Consider the following 16149-nt stretch of genomic DNA (forward strand, 5'->3'; position numbering starts at 1 on the left):
ATCTGTGCTGATCCGGCAAACCTGCCTTCCTAGGAATTAGGGAACCCAACACTGCAAGGCTGGATAGTCTGGAAGAGCCCATAACCCCAGTCAAGTCAATGGCAAGACGCCCACTGACGTCCCTGGGAACTGGCCTGGGGCTTTATAATCTGAGCTCTCTGGGGCAGGGGCTGTGTCTGGCAGAGGGCTGTGCGCATTTACAGCACTGCGTACACACATGTAACAATACTCCCCGTCCTTAGCTGGCCGTACTGCAGGGTCGCTGAGCAGGAGCAGGGACCGGCTGTATGTGCTGGGATACTGAGCTCCGGAGGGAGCAGCAGCCCCCATTCCTATATCCTTATAGACTAGTTGTGCAACCTCCTAGCTCCATCTGTGGGCCCCATCACCGTAGCGATTCTCTGTCATTAATGAATTTCTCCCTTCCTGAAGCATGGCTGTGCCATTATCTCCACTTACAGATGGAAACTGAGGCATGGAGCAGCTGAGGGTATCTCTACTCTGCAGTTAGACACCTGCGGCCACCCCCTGACAGCTGACTTGGGCTCGGGCTAAGGGGCTGTTTAACTACACTGTAGACATGGGGGTCTAGGAGCCCACAATTCCACCCAAGCCCCACGAGCCCAAGTCAGCTGGCAGGGGCCAGCTGAGAGTGTTTGTGTGCAGAGTCGTCATATCCTGTGTGACTTGCCGAAGGTCACCTGAACGAGTGAATCAACCAGCACCTTCCCTCCTGCCCCCTTCTCGCACCCTGAGGGGTTGGGGGCGGGGGAGTCTCACTCTGGTGTCTTTTCTGTTTGTGGGTTTCCAAGATCAGAGGAGCGATTCTGCTCTCGGCTCCTCTCTTGCGGTTCCTTTGAGCGATCAGAAACATACCACATCCTGCCTGTGTCGCCCTCCTGCCCCAAGCCCCCCGGAGATGCACACAGGAGCCCAGGGCTGTCATGTCTTGATCTGGGGGCTCTTCCCCACCCCCCGGCTCCCCCTTCTCCCACCTCATTTCTGTGCCATGCAGAACCACTGAGATCTTTGTGCTTCTTCTCTCTGCCGGCCCCAGGCCCAGCAGGCCAGGCATGCCGGGGCCCATCGCACCAGAAATTAAACACGTGAACTGAGCTGGCTTTCAGGGCAGTTCCTGCTGGCAAGGTGTTGCAGTTTAGTCTGCCTGGCCAGTGCAGATCAGCCACAAGCATCATGGTGAAAAAGCTCCGTTATCTTGCCTGGGATCGATGTCAGACTGACAGGCCTATAATTACCCGGGTCAGCCTGTTAACTCTTTTAAAATATTGCCTCACGTTAGCTTCCTTCAGCCATCAGATCTCATTCTGCCTTGGTCTGCTAGACTAAAAAGCCTCCCCGTAGAGTCAGGTACCTCCTCCCTGTGTAGGTACTTATAGACCGAGATCAAGTGGCCACTTAACCCCTCTCTTCGGGGCATGGGCGGCAGGTTATATATTTGTGTGGGGCCCGGGCCCCAGCAATATTCAGGGCTGGGCGCCCTGCTCCAGCAATAGTTGGAGCTGGGTCTCTCCCCCCGGGCCCTATCTGGATCGGCCCCGGCCCCCGCAGGTCTCCCCCCGACGCTGCCACCCTGCCTGGAGCAGGTCCCAGCCCCCGCCTGCCACCCCCCCTCCGCGTGTTCCCCCCCCTCCGCCGCGTTGTGTTGCGTCCCTGCCTGACAGAACGCAGCGCGCCTCTCCCCTGCCTGCTGCCCGGAGGGCTCCCAGCAGATTTGCTGTCTGCTGCCGCAGGGTCCTAGTGCCTGCCCACCGCCAGTACTGGCAAGGCAGGCTGCCCTTACCCTGAGCCTCTCCAACCCCAAACCCTCAGCCCCAGCCAGAGCCCTCATTCCCCCCGCACCCTAATCCTCAGCCCCAGCCCTGAGCACCCCCACATCATGAACCCCTCATCCCCCTGCACCCTAATCCTCAGCCCCAGCCAGAGCCCTCATCCCCCTGCACCCTAATCCTCAGCCCCAGCCAGAGCCCTCATTCCCCCCGCACCCTAATCCTCAGCCCCAGCCCTGAGCACCCCCACATCATGATCCCCTCATCCCCCTGCACCCTAATCCTCAGCCCCAGCCAGAGCCCTCATCCCCCTGCACCCTAATCCTCAGCCTCAGCCAGAGCCCTCATCCCCCCGCACCCTAATCCTCTGCCCCAGCCCTGAGCGCCCCCACATCATGAACTCCTCATCCCCCCGCACCCTAATCCTCTGCCCCAGCCCTGAGCGCCCCCACATCATGAACCCCTCATCCACAGCCCTCACCCCACACTCCAAACCTCTGCCCTAGCCCTGAGCCCCCTCCTGCATCATGAAGCCCTCATCCACAGCCCTCACCCACAGCCCAACCCTCTTCCCTAGCCCTGAGCCCCCTCGCATCATGAACCCCTCATCCACAGCCCTCACCCCACAGCCCAACCCTCTTCCCTAGCCCTGAGCCCCCTCCTGCATCATGTACCCCTCATCCTCAGCCCCACAGTCCTCACCCTGCACTCCCTGCTATCCCCAAACTCCCTCCCCCTTCCCACACACCCCTTCCCAACCCCAAACTCCATCCCAAAGCCTGCACCCTTCACCTCCTCCTGCACACCCACCCCCTGCCCCAGCCCAGAGCCTGCACCCAGCACCCTTCCTGCACCCTAATCCCCAGCCCAGGATCTGCACCCCAGACCTCCCCCGCCGAGCCCCCTCCCAGAGCCTTAGGCAGGTGGGGGCGGAGTTGGGGGGGCGGAGTTGGGGGCGGGTTCTGGGCCCCACCAAAATTTTTACAAACTTGCCACCCATGCTTCGGGGAGCTAAATAGATTCCTCGCGTCCAGCTGAGCACCTTGGCCACAGGGCCTCCGCCCTGGCTGAAGGGAGGGGATCTGAGGGATCTCGGGAGCACCCATAACTGTCGCTCACAGAGGCTCAGACAAGGAGAGTGGAGTGGAAGAGATGGGAGAAGAGGGAAAGGGAAAGGAAGGGATAAAATAACAGGGTGAGAAGTATAGGGAGGGGGAGAGAGGCTTGTTGCTGGGAACACCTCTCTGGGGGGACAGGGACCCTGATGGGTTCCCCAGGCCACTGATCCCGTTATCGGAGAGATCTGAGCCATGAGCTGTCCCTGCTGCATGCGGGCAGAGCTCACCAGAGGGGCCAGGTGTCTGGCAGTTCTGCTCCCCTGAGCAGCAGGCAGAGCCAGGCAGCCCTAGGCCCAGCCACAGCCCCCAGAAGGCAGCACAAAGCGCAGCTGGATTCAGCCACAGGCCCACCGCCTCCAGCAGATGGTGCATCAGAGTGAGGCAGGTGGGTGCCGCCAGCGGGAGCAGAGGAATTCACAGCGACCGGCTACATCAGCCTAGTGACTCTGGTGAGGCCTCCCTGGCCTAGTCGCCGACATCATTATAGCAGGGCAGGGGGTGGAGCCCCAGCTGGCTACCAAACCGGCCCCTGGTTGTCCTGGACTCTTGGGAGCCCAGACTGTGAGTGAGGAAATCGGGGGGCCCTGAACTGAGAGGGGGAGGCCAAAAACGGCACCAGCCACTCAGGGTCCAATTGTTTGGTTCTGTGACTTGTGCACCGTGAGGTAACCGGGGGTGCGAGGCGTTAAAGTGTAACTGTTTGTCTCAGGTCAGCCTGGCCTGTCCCTTTTCTCCGCTCTCCCTCCATAAAGTTTGTTTGTTTAAACCTCTGTGCTTCCAAGAGGGGACAGATTTGCCTAGCAAAGGCACCCGGCTTATAGGTTCTCGCATTATGGGGTGGGGTCTTGAGCCAAAAAAGGAAGAAATTGTAGAGAGTCCCCTAAAATAAGGACCCGGCCCTAGTTGCTGCTGGCGCGATTGGCAGCGGTTACATTTTGCCCTCTGCATTGGATATGGGACTTCCCATGGGAGGCTCTTTGTGCCCGAATGCACCCTTGTATTCAGACCTGCCCCGCTACTGTGATCATCTTCATACAAAACACGCCTCAGGAGGTATCATTTGAAAACTAATCACTGGGGCTGTCAAGTAAATTGCAGTGAACTCACACGATTAACTAAAAAAAATTAATTGTGATTAAAAAAATTAATCATGCTTAATCAGTTTTAATCAGATTGTTAAACAATAGAAACCAATTGAAATGTATTCAATATTTTGGATGTTTTTCTACATTTTCAATATATTGATTTCAATTACAACACAGGATACAAAGTGTAAAGTCCTCACTTGATCTTATTTTTATTACAAATCTTGGCACTGTAAAAATGATAAAAGAAATAATATTTTTCAATTCACCTCATTCAAGTACACTAGTGCAATCTCTTTACTGTGAAAGTGCAACTTACAAATGTCGATTTTTTTTTGCTACGTAACTGGACACAAACATAAAACAATGTAAAACTTTAGAGCCTAGAAAGTCCACTCAGTCCTACTTCTTGTTCAGCCAGTCGCTCAGACAAACAAGTTATTTACATTTACGGGAGATGATGCTGCCCGCTTCTTGTTTACAATGTCACCTGAAAGTAAGAACAGATGTTCGCATGCCACTTTTGTAGCCAGCATTGCAAGGTATTTACGTGCCAGTTATGCTAAACATTCGTATGCCCCTTCATGCTTTGGCCACCATTCCAGAGGACATGCTTCCATGCTGATGATAATCGTTAAAAAAAAATGTGTTAATTAAATTTGTGACTAAATTCCTTGAGGGAGAACTGTACGTCTCCTGCTCTGTGTTTTGCCTGCATTCTGCCATATAGTTCATGTTAGAGCCGTCTCAGATGATGACCCAGCATGTTTGTTTTAAGAACACTTTCACTGCAGATTTGACAAAACGCAAAGAAGGTACCAATGTGAAATTTAATCACGCTTGGGTACTTGGTGCACATATGATTTTGGCCCTGGCTGTAGGATCTCTCACGGTAATGCCCAGAACTCCAGCCTTTATGCAGTTCTGGACCAGGTGCCTTCAGATCCCACTGCCTGGTTCTTGCCCGAGCAGTGTGTGCAGTTCGAGGTGTGGCATTTCTAACCAGTGTGTGTGAAAAAGTCACTGCTGTGCCCTGCTACTGCCCTGACACTCTCCCATAGGGAACCCTCACTCAGGCCTTTTCTCAGTGTCAGGGATTTCCCCCTCCCCCACCCCCATTTATATCTTCCCCAAGAGGGAATCCCCACCAGCTGGGGATGGGGCTTTCCCCACTCTGCCATCAGAAGGCTGGAGCCAGAGCTCAGCTGGTGACGGGTGGGAGCTGGCGGTGCTGGCCAAGCAGGTAGAGAAGGTCCTTTCCCCGAGGGTAGCGGCACCTCATCAGAGTGCAGGGGACAGTGGCCCCCCTTGATGGCCCCCTGGAGAAGGAAGACGGGGTGCAGCTGGTGACCGCCAGATGCTGCATGGACACAGAGTTAGGACTTGTCTGCAGAGGAGAGTTGAACTGCTACAGGAGTATAGGAATTTAAACAGCTATAGTTAACCTGGAGTAACCTGCCCGTGTGGACACTTATTCTGGTCCACGTGGCCTTTTTCCAGTGTATTGTATGTTGCTTTGGAAGGGGGTTAAGATAAACCCCAAAAGCTGCTCCTATATTGGAATAAGAATATCCACCTGGGGGGGCGGGGGGAAGGCGTTGTACTGGGATAACCCCAGTGGTTTAAGGACACTGGTCTAACTGATCTAACTTTCCCGTACAGACAAGCCCTAAGTCACAGACTCTGCCCCAGGGAGTTTACACTGGAGAGAGAGAAGGCAGACAAAGGTCAGGGGGAGAAGAAAGGAAGGGTTCTTCTCCCAGTTTTATGGCTGAGGGACAGGGAGGTTAAAGAACGTGCCTAAGGGCATCCAGAGAGTCAGTGTCAGAGAGGCAGTAGCTGAAGACAGGTCTCCTGAGGCCTAGTCTTAGGCCAGTCTCTCACCCCCAAAGCCACCTTTCCCCACACAGCAGGCGTGTGACTAAACTGGTTCCCTCTTTGCAAACCTGCCAAGAGAGCAGGCTGGGAAAGGGGTGGCTTGATGGAGCTCACCGGCACAGCTCCGGCAGAGTCTGGGCCATAAGGGTCGGCCCCTGGATCCCTGCTCCCATTGGCAGGCGGCGTCAGTGACCTTTCCTCCTTTTCTGAGTTAGCAGGGGTCTGTTTGGTTGCTGTTGCCAACCCTGCCCCCCAGCCAGGGGCGGCTCTAGAAATTACACCGCCCCAAGCAGGGTGGTGTGCTGCGCCGCCCTTCCCCGGTCCTGCGGCCGGGGCAGAAGTGTCTGCGGCGGGTGCACTGGTCCCGGCTCCGGTGGAGCATCCGCAGGCATGCCTGCGGGAGCTCCGTCCGAGCCGCGGGACCAGCACACCCGCCGCAGTCATGCCTGCGGGAGCTCAAGCGGAGCCGCGGGAAGAGGGGACCCTCCGCAGTCATGCCTGCGGCAGGTCCGCTCCTCCCGGGGCTCTGGTGGACCTCCCGCAGGCATGACTGCGGAAGGTCCACCGGAGCCAAATGCCGCCCTGCCGGGACAATGCCGCCCCATGCGCCTGCTTGGCGGGCTGGGGTCTGAAGCCGGCCCTACCCCCAGCTGAGAGCTCCTGGCCCCCCCCCAGAGGAGCCTGTTCTCTGGATCTGCTCCCCGAGGGGGAGGCAGCGGCCAACGGGCCGGATCCCGCTGCAGCGACACCCGTGTAAAGCCAGCGCGGCTCCATGGAGCGACTCCTGCTTTACACCGTGTAACTCAGCGCAGGGATTGGCCCGTGCCCGGTTCACTCTCCAGTCCTGCCCGGAGCAGGGCCGGGGCCTGGGGCCGGAGCAGAAGCCCTGACAGCGCCGGGGGCAGAGGAATGGCCCCTCCACCCCTTCTCTGTGCTGCTCAGGTGGCACAAAGTAGATTCCAGGCGGTGTGGCCAGCTGGGGACCCCCCAGGCCAGAGGGACTCGTCAGAGCTGTTCATAGCTAGGCCCAGGCCACCCCGCAGTCTCTGGCCAGGGGCTGCAAAGGGGAGGGATCCAGGGAGCACGGGTCAGCCATGCCCCACCAGTGCCAGCTGCCACATCCATCCTGGGGGGCCATGGCTGGGCCCCAGGTTACAGCAGCCGTGTGGCTGCTCTCTCACCCTCGGGGAGCCCACTGGGCCCAGGGTCAGGGGGCATCAAGGTGGCACAGACTCACGTTTGCCCCCAGCCCCTTCCGTTTCTGCCCCGAGTGTCTGTCAGCCAGTGACAAGGACCCTGGGAAACGCCCCCGGAGCGGCAGGCGGCTGTGGGGTGTCAGTTCAGTTCCATCAGGGTTTGGGATTTACCACTCCTCTCCGGCGTCCATGGGGGTCTCCTCCCTCGCCCCCCCGGGACCCAGCCAGACTCTGGGCCTCCTTCTGGCGCAGTGTTTGGTGCTGTCAGGCGACCCCTTTAGTGGCGGAGGCTCTGATGCCCGTAGGTTCCTGTTGAATGGGAGCACCCTAGCAGTCAGTGGCTGTTACAGGCTAGTCGGGTAAAAGATTACACAACGTGTTTCTTCAAGTCGTTTCTCTCTTAACAGAAAATTGACTTTAAAGGTTGTCAGAATAAATCCCATCTGCAATAGAATTAACTGACGTCTACAGCAGGTCTGCAGTCTCAGTCTCACCTAGTCCCTCACCCCAACCTTTGGAGCGAGGTGTTACTGCAGAATTCTTTAGTCTAAAGGGGGTAAATTACATCAAATAAACTTGTCCCAGAGTAGCCATCATTCCCCGTATTGCTAACAGAAAAAAAAACAAGGTGACATTCAGTATTACAATATCCTTCAGGTTATCACATAATTAGTCTCTTATTCTTTAATTAATAATTAACTTCATGTTTAATTTCATTTTCCTTAGTAACAAGAACATAAACAAAGATGAACAAATCCTGTATGTTAGTTTGATCTTAATCCCCATTGCCACCAGGTGAACCCTGGGTAAAGTTGTGGCCGACACCAAACCAGGGGAGTTCCGTGAGTTCGTTTTACAGGGGGGTTCTGCCATAAGTGTCGGTGGAAGGGGTCTCCCACCATATGGGAAGGTTTGTGTCATGAGAAAAAGCGCCTGTTCTCTACTGGCACAGGAGGCAGAGGAGACGTGGTGCAGATGCACAAGGCGCAAGAGCACAATGCAGAGATAAAAGCTTGCAGTCAGGATTCAAGCTGCACGTATCCTGCTTACACCCCCTCTCTCTGCCTGGAGGTCGAGGCAGCTCCCTGAGCCTACTCCCTGTTCTGTGAGGGTCTCTAGGTCAGACCCCTAGGGAACCATGTAGGAATAACAGGGAGATGCAGGTTTGTACCTCAGCTGCTGCCTGGCACCAGGGGAGGCCAAAGGGAAAAGGCAGAAATGCCCCAAACATTGTTAGGAAGAACCAAAACCAAACCGCTTGTTCCCTGGGGCAGTTTGTGCATTAATGGTGCCATGGAAAGGGAAGGGGTCTGTGATGTCCCAGCCCCCCAGCATTGTCAGTGTTGTCACGGGGATGGGGACGGGGAGCAGAAAGTGGGGCAGGAGAAGAGGGAGCACATGGGCGCATTGGGCCCGTGGGGGGATGGCGAGGGGCTGATCCTAGGGGTGGAGGAGGGTTTTGGAGACGGAATGAAAGCAGGTTGGGAGCAAATATCAATGGAGGATGGGCTTCTCCTAGGCCTGTGGGAAGTTTAAGGGGTCTCTTTGAGGTGATTGCCATTGGGGGAGGGGGGGTACCTGCTCCTCAAGCCCCCGGCCTCCTACATGAGGAAACCAAAGGCTGTTTCAAAAGTTATGGACTCTTAGCCATAGAGGGCAGGTCCAGTTCTCACTAGAGTCCACAGAAAGAGTCTTCAGCGTCAATGGGAGGTGGACCAGGCGCTTAAACAATAAGACCCCAGTAGCTGCAATCGCATTTGCAGTTTCTACTGGCACCCAAAATTCTAGACAGCCTCCCACCCCGCCATGTGTCTGTTACCGACAGTGTCTTGTCAGCCTGGGACAGGGACAAGCTCCCGGGTAATTAGTGTCCAAGAACTTTCCTTCTCCTAAGTCCTTCAAAAACAGGGAAACCCAGGTGCTCCAGGCCGGAGGGCCCAGCAGCTTCACGTCCATGAGATCCACAGCTTGGAACGGAGAGTGACGAACAGGGCGGATTCAGCGCAAACTGATCAAGCAGAGCTGGGGGGCGGCCCAGCTTCTTTCCTGAACCCCAGCGGGGATCTGGGCCTTGGTTCTCAGAAGGGAAAGGTTAGTGCAATGGGTTCCCCACCTTCTTCACACCGCAGCCCCTTCCCATCTAGCGGAGATCCTGCTCCCCACAGCAATACGGGGAGGGTAGGCTGGGGCAGTGCCCTGGCGTTTGTTCTGTTATGGTGCCCCCCAGGCTGAGAGCCTCAGGCTACTGCATGTAACTCCCTGGCATGACTTCTCCTCTGCCAGGTACCATGGGGAGGGGACAGCAGGTAAATCAGTAAAGGAACCCCTGAGCTCGGACACCAGCCTGACTCTGGTCTCCCTCACTCTGGCACCCAGGGGAAGGCAGCTGCCCAGTGCCTGGTGAGAGCAAGATCAGAGTCAGCCCTGTGGTCACTGCCATCCCACTTCTGGCACCAGTGAGTTGCAGCCAGTCTGGCCATGGGACCAGGCACTCCAGCCCTGCCTGGGGAAAGCTCCCTCTGATTGGCTGCTTGTGCCACTGCCCTGCCTCCTGGGAAGAGCAGCCAATCAGGGCTGCTGCAGGAAGCAGCCAGAGCTCTGCCCTGCCCCCCTCGCCTGTCAAGAGCCAAAGGGGTTTTGGGGTGGGGTGGGGTGGGGAGCATTCTGTACCATTCGCACAGGTGGGGAGGGAGAAGGATGGAGAAGAACGAGCCCACAAGCTCAGAGTGGCCCTGTCCCCTCTTCCCCACGCCCCTCCTGTGAGCAAGGGTCAGTCCACTCCCTGATTCCCTCCTCCATTGCAACCCCACAGCATCCTTGGTTTTCCATAGTAACACCAGGTTGTCCTTCACCACCCTTGTGTTTCCATAGTGACACCACATTGCCCTGCACCATCCTTGGATCTCCATAGTGACACCACGGCGACAAGGCCCATCCTTGTTCAGAAATGGGGGGACATTTCCTACTCACATCAGCGGCAGCACTGGGACATGTTAGAAAACACCGGATTTTATTGTGTCTGCAGAGAGTGACAGTGGTTTTGGCCAGCTGCCCCATCACATGTTCAGTGGAGGGGGGGAAGGACACAGAAGGGATGAAGGGAATGGAAGGGGTTTTTTCACATAAATTAACAGGGCTAGAAAAATAAATTAGCAAAACCGTACACTGGTACGTCAGTGCATATAAATAATGTAGCATGTGAAACTGAGATCGTGTCCAGCTGCTGCTGTCTCAGACCCAGAGGCCAAGTTTCTTTAAGGAGTTTTTCTGGTTTTCTTTGTACGTCTTGAACCATTCCGCACTGGGATCGACACAGACTTCCTTCCCCCTCTGCAGCACCACGCTGTGAATAGAGAGAGAAAGGTCCATGAGGCAGGTTCCCTTAGGCACGGGCCAGAGATGCACCAGGACTCTGATCACGGCTCACGTGGCTATGAGGCCAGGGCAGTGACTGTGAGAGCGCTGGGAACGAAGGCGTTTGTCCCTGAAACAGTCGGGTTCTGCAGTGAAATCGGTTCTCTTGAGTGCAGGAGGCTGACAGAGCTGCCTGGCCCCAGGCACGGTGCTGTGGGGCTGCTGCTGTGGCACTTGCCTCCTTCAGCTTTGACAACACACCTCAATCCGGACCTGCCACATCTTGTCCTATTGCAATCTGTGCCCCCCCACCACACACCGACCGGTCAATACACCATGATCTTGGCCTGCAGCACTCCCAGCTACTCCAGCACAGCCCCCACCAGCTTTGTCAATGCACTGCGGTCCTAGGCTGGGGTATCCCCTGCCAGTCCAATTCTGGGCTCGCGCACGACTCAGTGCACTCAGGTCCTAAGATCAGTGCCGCTGACCTCTCTGCCAAGACACCTTGATCCTGATGTGCAGGCGTCCAGAGCTGGGTCAAACACAGAGCTCTTTGGGATCGTCTCTCACTACGGCATCGGAACTGATTGAGCCAGGCAGAGACATTCACTGACAGTGACACCTACCCCTCCTCTCACTTTTCTATTGCTCCTTTCCAATGTCCTTTTCTAGAGGAATCTCATCAGTTCACACTGACTGTGAGACCCCACGGCTATCTGCTAATGTGCAACAACACTGGCAGTTCACACACACAATACAAATAGCAAGGGGAGCACATGCCCTGGTGCACTGTGCTTCTTTATGGTTACATGTGTCATTCGGTTTTGATCTCCAGTAACTCTTTGGGCAGTAACAGATGATTTACCCCAATGTATTTAGGGCTGGGCTACATAGAAAGTTGCAGCAATTGACATGATTTAGGGAAACCAGTGCAAATACCTGTGGATGCTCTCATGAAAGTGTCGTGTTGTGGGTTGATTAAGAACAAGTTTTGATGGTAACTAAAATAAGCAAGGCCACTGGCATCTGTTTAACGGAATTGGTTTTTTAATCAGACCTTTAATTAAATGGGTGGAACTTTCCATGTAGACCAGCCTTAGTAATGAAATCCCAGCATAGAAACCACTATTAACTCCTTGCTGCAAAGGGGTATATTCGAGAGCTCGCTCTGCGTGCGAATCATCAGGTGGCGGATTAGGTACAACATGAGCAGCTCCCGGAAAGGACTTTTCTGTCGTGTTTACTGGATCAGATGGAGTTACAGACACAAGAGAAAAGAAAAGCATCAAGCCCCGTGTGTCTGCCACCCTGTGAAACTTACATCACGGCCTGGCGGGAGCATCTCCGATCTGTGGGTCTGTCACTCCGGATCAGTTGCGGGGAGATCGGTTTTCGGACAAAATTGCTTGCATAACAGCATGTGTTGCGTTTCCTATCAACTGGAAAGAAGAAAGGAAGTTGTGTGAGTTCTCATACACTGGATAATAACGAAGAACTGAGGAGACAGGATTAATCATGTGTAATAGTGACTTCAGCAGTGCTGGGGAGCGGCCAAACCTGTCTCTGGGGGTCAGGAGGGAATTATCTGATGCTCCCATTGATACCCCTGAGATTGGATTCATTGATGTTTTGCACTGGAGGGTTTCTGCCTGTCACTGCCACTGAAATATTGCAATTATAATATTCCCAGCTTTGCCACTGAATCACTGTCGATCTCATTGTTTAGCTGTTTGCCTCTCTGTTTCTCTCTTTCCCCACTGGTAGCATGGGGACAAGGATGTTAACACCCTTGCCGGGGGCGGGGGTGGTGGTTTGCAGGGGTTAATTAATTTATGTTGATTGGAGCAACCTGCATGGAGCTTGGAGGGAGGAGCTCAGTTTGCAGGAGGCTGCAGTCTGTGTGCACATGGCTTGAATGCTCCTTGCAGTTGCAGGATCTCAGTGATAGAGATCTCTTAATAGAGAACCAGCTTAGTTTCAGAAACAAGGAGTCCTCTCATGTTACCCAGCACGCGGGACATGAAACATCAGCACAGCCTTTCAGGCCCTCGGATGAAACGTGATCGATTTCTCAGCACTGGCGTTTGGGTTAGTTCGGATCCCAAAGCGTGGGTGTAGCGGGGTGGTCACCCCGCTCAGGTCCAGAGGGGTTAAAAACAGCCCTGGGAGGGGGGTGTGACTGGAGAAAGAAGCTTTTAGGCTGGGCTGATTGGGGGAAGTGGCTGCAGCTGGGGCCATGCCCCAATCAGGCCCAGCTGGCCCCTGTAAGAGGCAGTGAGCCAGGAGCCCAGTCAGTCTCCCTCTGGCTGTAGAGGGAGAAGGGCCTGGCTGAGGGAGCTAGATACAGGATACCGGAGTGGAGCAGGGCTGGGGAAAGGCTGAGGAGCTGGAGAACTCCTTCCTTGAAAGCCCCAGGCTGCGGCCTAGCATTGGGCTAACAGCTACTGGGGCTTACAAAGGGCAGCCCAGGGGTAGGCCAAGGCAGCAGGTCCAAACCCTCCTTGCCAGTGCTGAGTGGCTGATACTGCAGTCTGCCCCAGGGCGCGGGGCTAGACGATGACTGGCAGTAGCCTGATACTGAGGCAAGGTGGGGATAGTGGGTGGGGGTTCCCCAGGGAGGGGAAACCCTAAGACTGAGGAGTTACTGCCAGGGGGCTGTGCCCCAGATAACGGGCACTGGGTCTGGGAGGGATGCGGGGGCCAAGTGGTAGCGGAACACCGGCCTGCAGAGGGCGCTCCGGGGGCTGGAGAGCTAATTCCCGGAAGTCACCAGCAGGAGGCGCCGCAGGGGTGAGTCCACACGTCTCCAGTGGGACACCTGGACTGGGAGCTCCACACGCTCTGCTGGGCCCATTCCCTGGGCAGGCACTAGATCAGGGCCAGGCAGCCTTGAGCAACCAGGGTGTGCAGGGAAAGAAGTAGCTGAGTGGAACTGAACTATGGGCAGCCTGGGAGATCTCTGGTCTCCCTGACTGTACGGGTGTCCCATGTGGTTCCAGTCTTGTGCCTAGAAAGGATCTATTTTGTCTAGGGTGACCAGGTGTCCAGTTTTCCACTGGAACACCCGGTTGAAAAGGGATCCTGGCGGCTCCGGTCAGCTCTGCTGACTGGGCCATTGACTGTCTGGTTGGCAGCGCTGCATAGTGGGGCTGGCAGGCTCCCTGCTAGCCTCCGCGCCATGCAGCTCCCGGAATCAGCGGCATGTCCTCCCTCCGGCTCCTACGTGTAGCGGCAGCCAGGGAGCTCCGCATGCTGTCCCACCCCAAGTGCCACCCCTGCAGCTCCAATTGGCTGGGAACCGCAGCAAATGGGAGCTGCGGAGGTGGTGCCTGTGAACGGGGCAGTGCGCAGAGCCACCTGGCCGCACCTCTGCTTAGGAGCTGGAGGGGGAACATGCTGCTGCTTCCGTGAGCTGCTTGAGGTAAGTGCCATCTGGAGCCTACACCCCTGACACCCTCACCCCCTGCACTGATCCCCATCCTACCTCCAAACCCCTTGATCCCAGCCCGGAGCACCCTCCCGCACCTCAAACCTCTCATCTCCAGACTCACCCCAGAGCCCACCCCCTGCATCCCCACCCCTAGCCCGCTGAACGTGAGTGAGGGTGGGGAAGAGCAAGCGAGGGAGGGAGGGGGATGGAATGAGCGGTGGGTGGGGCCTTGGAGAAGGGGCAGGGCATGGGCAGGGCCTCAGGAAGGGCTGGGGCAGGGGTGTTTCGGTTTTGTGCTATTAGAAAGTTGGCAACCCTAAGAACAACCCCCAAAAACAACCCCCAAAATTTTTTGTTTAAAAAAAAAATCAAGACATCTTTGAAAAATGCCAAAATGAAAATGTTCCCTTTTCTGTTTTTTTTTTAATGAAAACCTGAAAAATATTGATGAGAACAGAATTTGCTCTGTGAAAAATTCCATTGTGAGGAAAACCATTTGCCAGGCAGTGGTTTTGATGGGCAATTCTCTTCCAGCTCCACGCATGGCAAGGCCCTTCTGAAAGTAACCGCCTAGGAACGGGCTCTGCTGCCAGCCCCAGGGCTGAGCACCACCCCCCAGGTAGCACAAAGCCCGAATCTCCTGTCCATAGATGTGCACTGCTGCTGTAGAGAGGCCAGGGGCAGAACCGGAAGGAACTAATGTAACGATTTGACAAAATGGCGCCGCATTCCCCAGCTTCAACAGGATTTGGCCATTGAAAATCTACAACTTGCAGAGCAATCTCCAAACCATCCACGGAGGTGTTATTTCCCCCTGAACAGCCTGATGTGAAAGCTGAAAATCTATCAGAAGGTGCAGACAGGCCTCTCAATGCCGTCGAAAGCAAATGCCTCAGGAAAACACTACACATTAAATGGCATGAATTTACCGCAAAGTTGAAAGTGTGCTGAGTTTCCTCAGAGAATCTGACACCCCTTTAAGCTCCAAACTGCTCCAGAAAAGAAGATGGCAATATCTGGGGTGTGGGTGACGAATGAACCAGAGGAATCCACAAAGGGCCTCACTGAAAGAGTCCATCCATCAGACACAGCTCAGTGAGGGAAAACTTATGGGCCTTAACAATAGAGGATATGCACAGAGCAGGCCGGGATAGGCAGGGATCCTGGAGCCTTGTTCTTGCCCTGAGCTATGTCTGGTGAGGCAGGAAGGATTCAGATTCAGTTGTGCCTAAAGGCCCCAAAAGAGATGGGGGGGGGGACCCATTGTGCTGGGTGCTGCACAGAGCCATGGGCTCCGCTCTCATGATCTAAACAGACAAGACAAAAGGAGAATCGTGAGCTCCATTTCCAGATGGGGAACGGAGCCACGGCGAGACGAAGGCTGAGGCTTTCAAAACTGCCCTGGGGATTTTCCACCCTTTAATGGGAAGGCCTAAGTGACTCAGCTATGGCGCACAGAGTCCGTGGCAGAGGTGGGACCGGACCCAGATCTCCCAGCGCCCAGCCCACTCCCTCATCTCTGGGAGCAGCCTTCCTCTGCACTGTGCGTAGCTTTCCTTCCCGATCGCCTTGTCTAAGCTGGGGTCTCGAGGAGAAAGAAAGGGGCTGACCCGCTACTTACAGCTGAACGAGTGGGCTTCCATCCAGAGAGCCGCAAGGAGCAGTGTTACAAGGGCTAAGGAGGCGACCTTCATTTCCAGGCGGGGTGTCTCGGCTCTGGCGCCAGCAGCAGGCAGATTCTGGCAGGTTGGGGTGGCCGAGAATGGTCTGGCTTCCCCCTCGCCGGCCATGGTATTTTATAGCCCTCAGCAGGGATTCCCATGATGGTGCTGGAATGTCCATGTTGGATGAATACTTATTCCATTCGTTCATTATCATCTATTAATACCTATGTCCCCACGCTCCTGTGGCCGGGGAGACAGAAGAGCAGTGTCACTGGAAAGTCTCTTGCTGATTTGCAGATAAGGAGCCAGCCCTGCACATGCTCCCGGGGGAGGACAGAGAGGGGCAGGCAGAGGGTTTTAGGTTTAAATTTAGTCACTTGCAAACCACACAGGATGAGGTTCGATTCTCTGCCCGTGTGTTTGCTGAAGGCCTGGGCAGGCCTGTTTCAAACACAGCCAGTGACACCGGCCAGCGTGCCTTAGAAATGATGCATAATCCAGCCCATTTTGTGTGCGAAGGTACATTGCAGGGGAGCTGTCTGCAGATGCACTCCCAGGGCCATAGAACCTGAGTGCCTCACAGTCACGAACCAATTTCATCCTCAGCCCCCTGGGAGGCAGGGAAGTCTCAGCC

The 16149-nt window shown here is 55.4% G+C and overlaps 1 protein-coding gene across 1 annotated transcript; it reads right to left on the reverse strand.

Moving 5' to 3' along the window:
• Positions 1-9907: 9907 nt before the first annotated feature.
• LOC123353267 (C-C motif chemokine 5-like) lies at positions 9908-15941 on the reverse strand. The gene is made up of 3 exons (XM_044994237.1): positions 15473-15941; positions 11743-11860; positions 9908-10407 (listed from the first exon to the last, which is right to left on the reverse strand). Exons 1-3 carry the CDS (start codon positions 15639-15641, stop codon positions 10296-10298), a joined length of 399 nt encoding a protein of 132 aa, XP_044850172.1. The 5' UTR covers positions 15642-15941; the 3' UTR covers positions 9908-10295.
• Positions 15942-16149: the final 208 nt, after the last annotated feature.

The sequence above is a fragment of the Mauremys mutica genome, chromosome 19 (assembly GCF_020497125.1).
Source record: "Mauremys mutica isolate MM-2020 ecotype Southern chromosome 19, ASM2049712v1, whole genome shotgun sequence".
Classification (NCBI taxonomy): Eukaryota; Metazoa; Chordata; order Testudines; family Geoemydidae; genus Mauremys; species Mauremys mutica.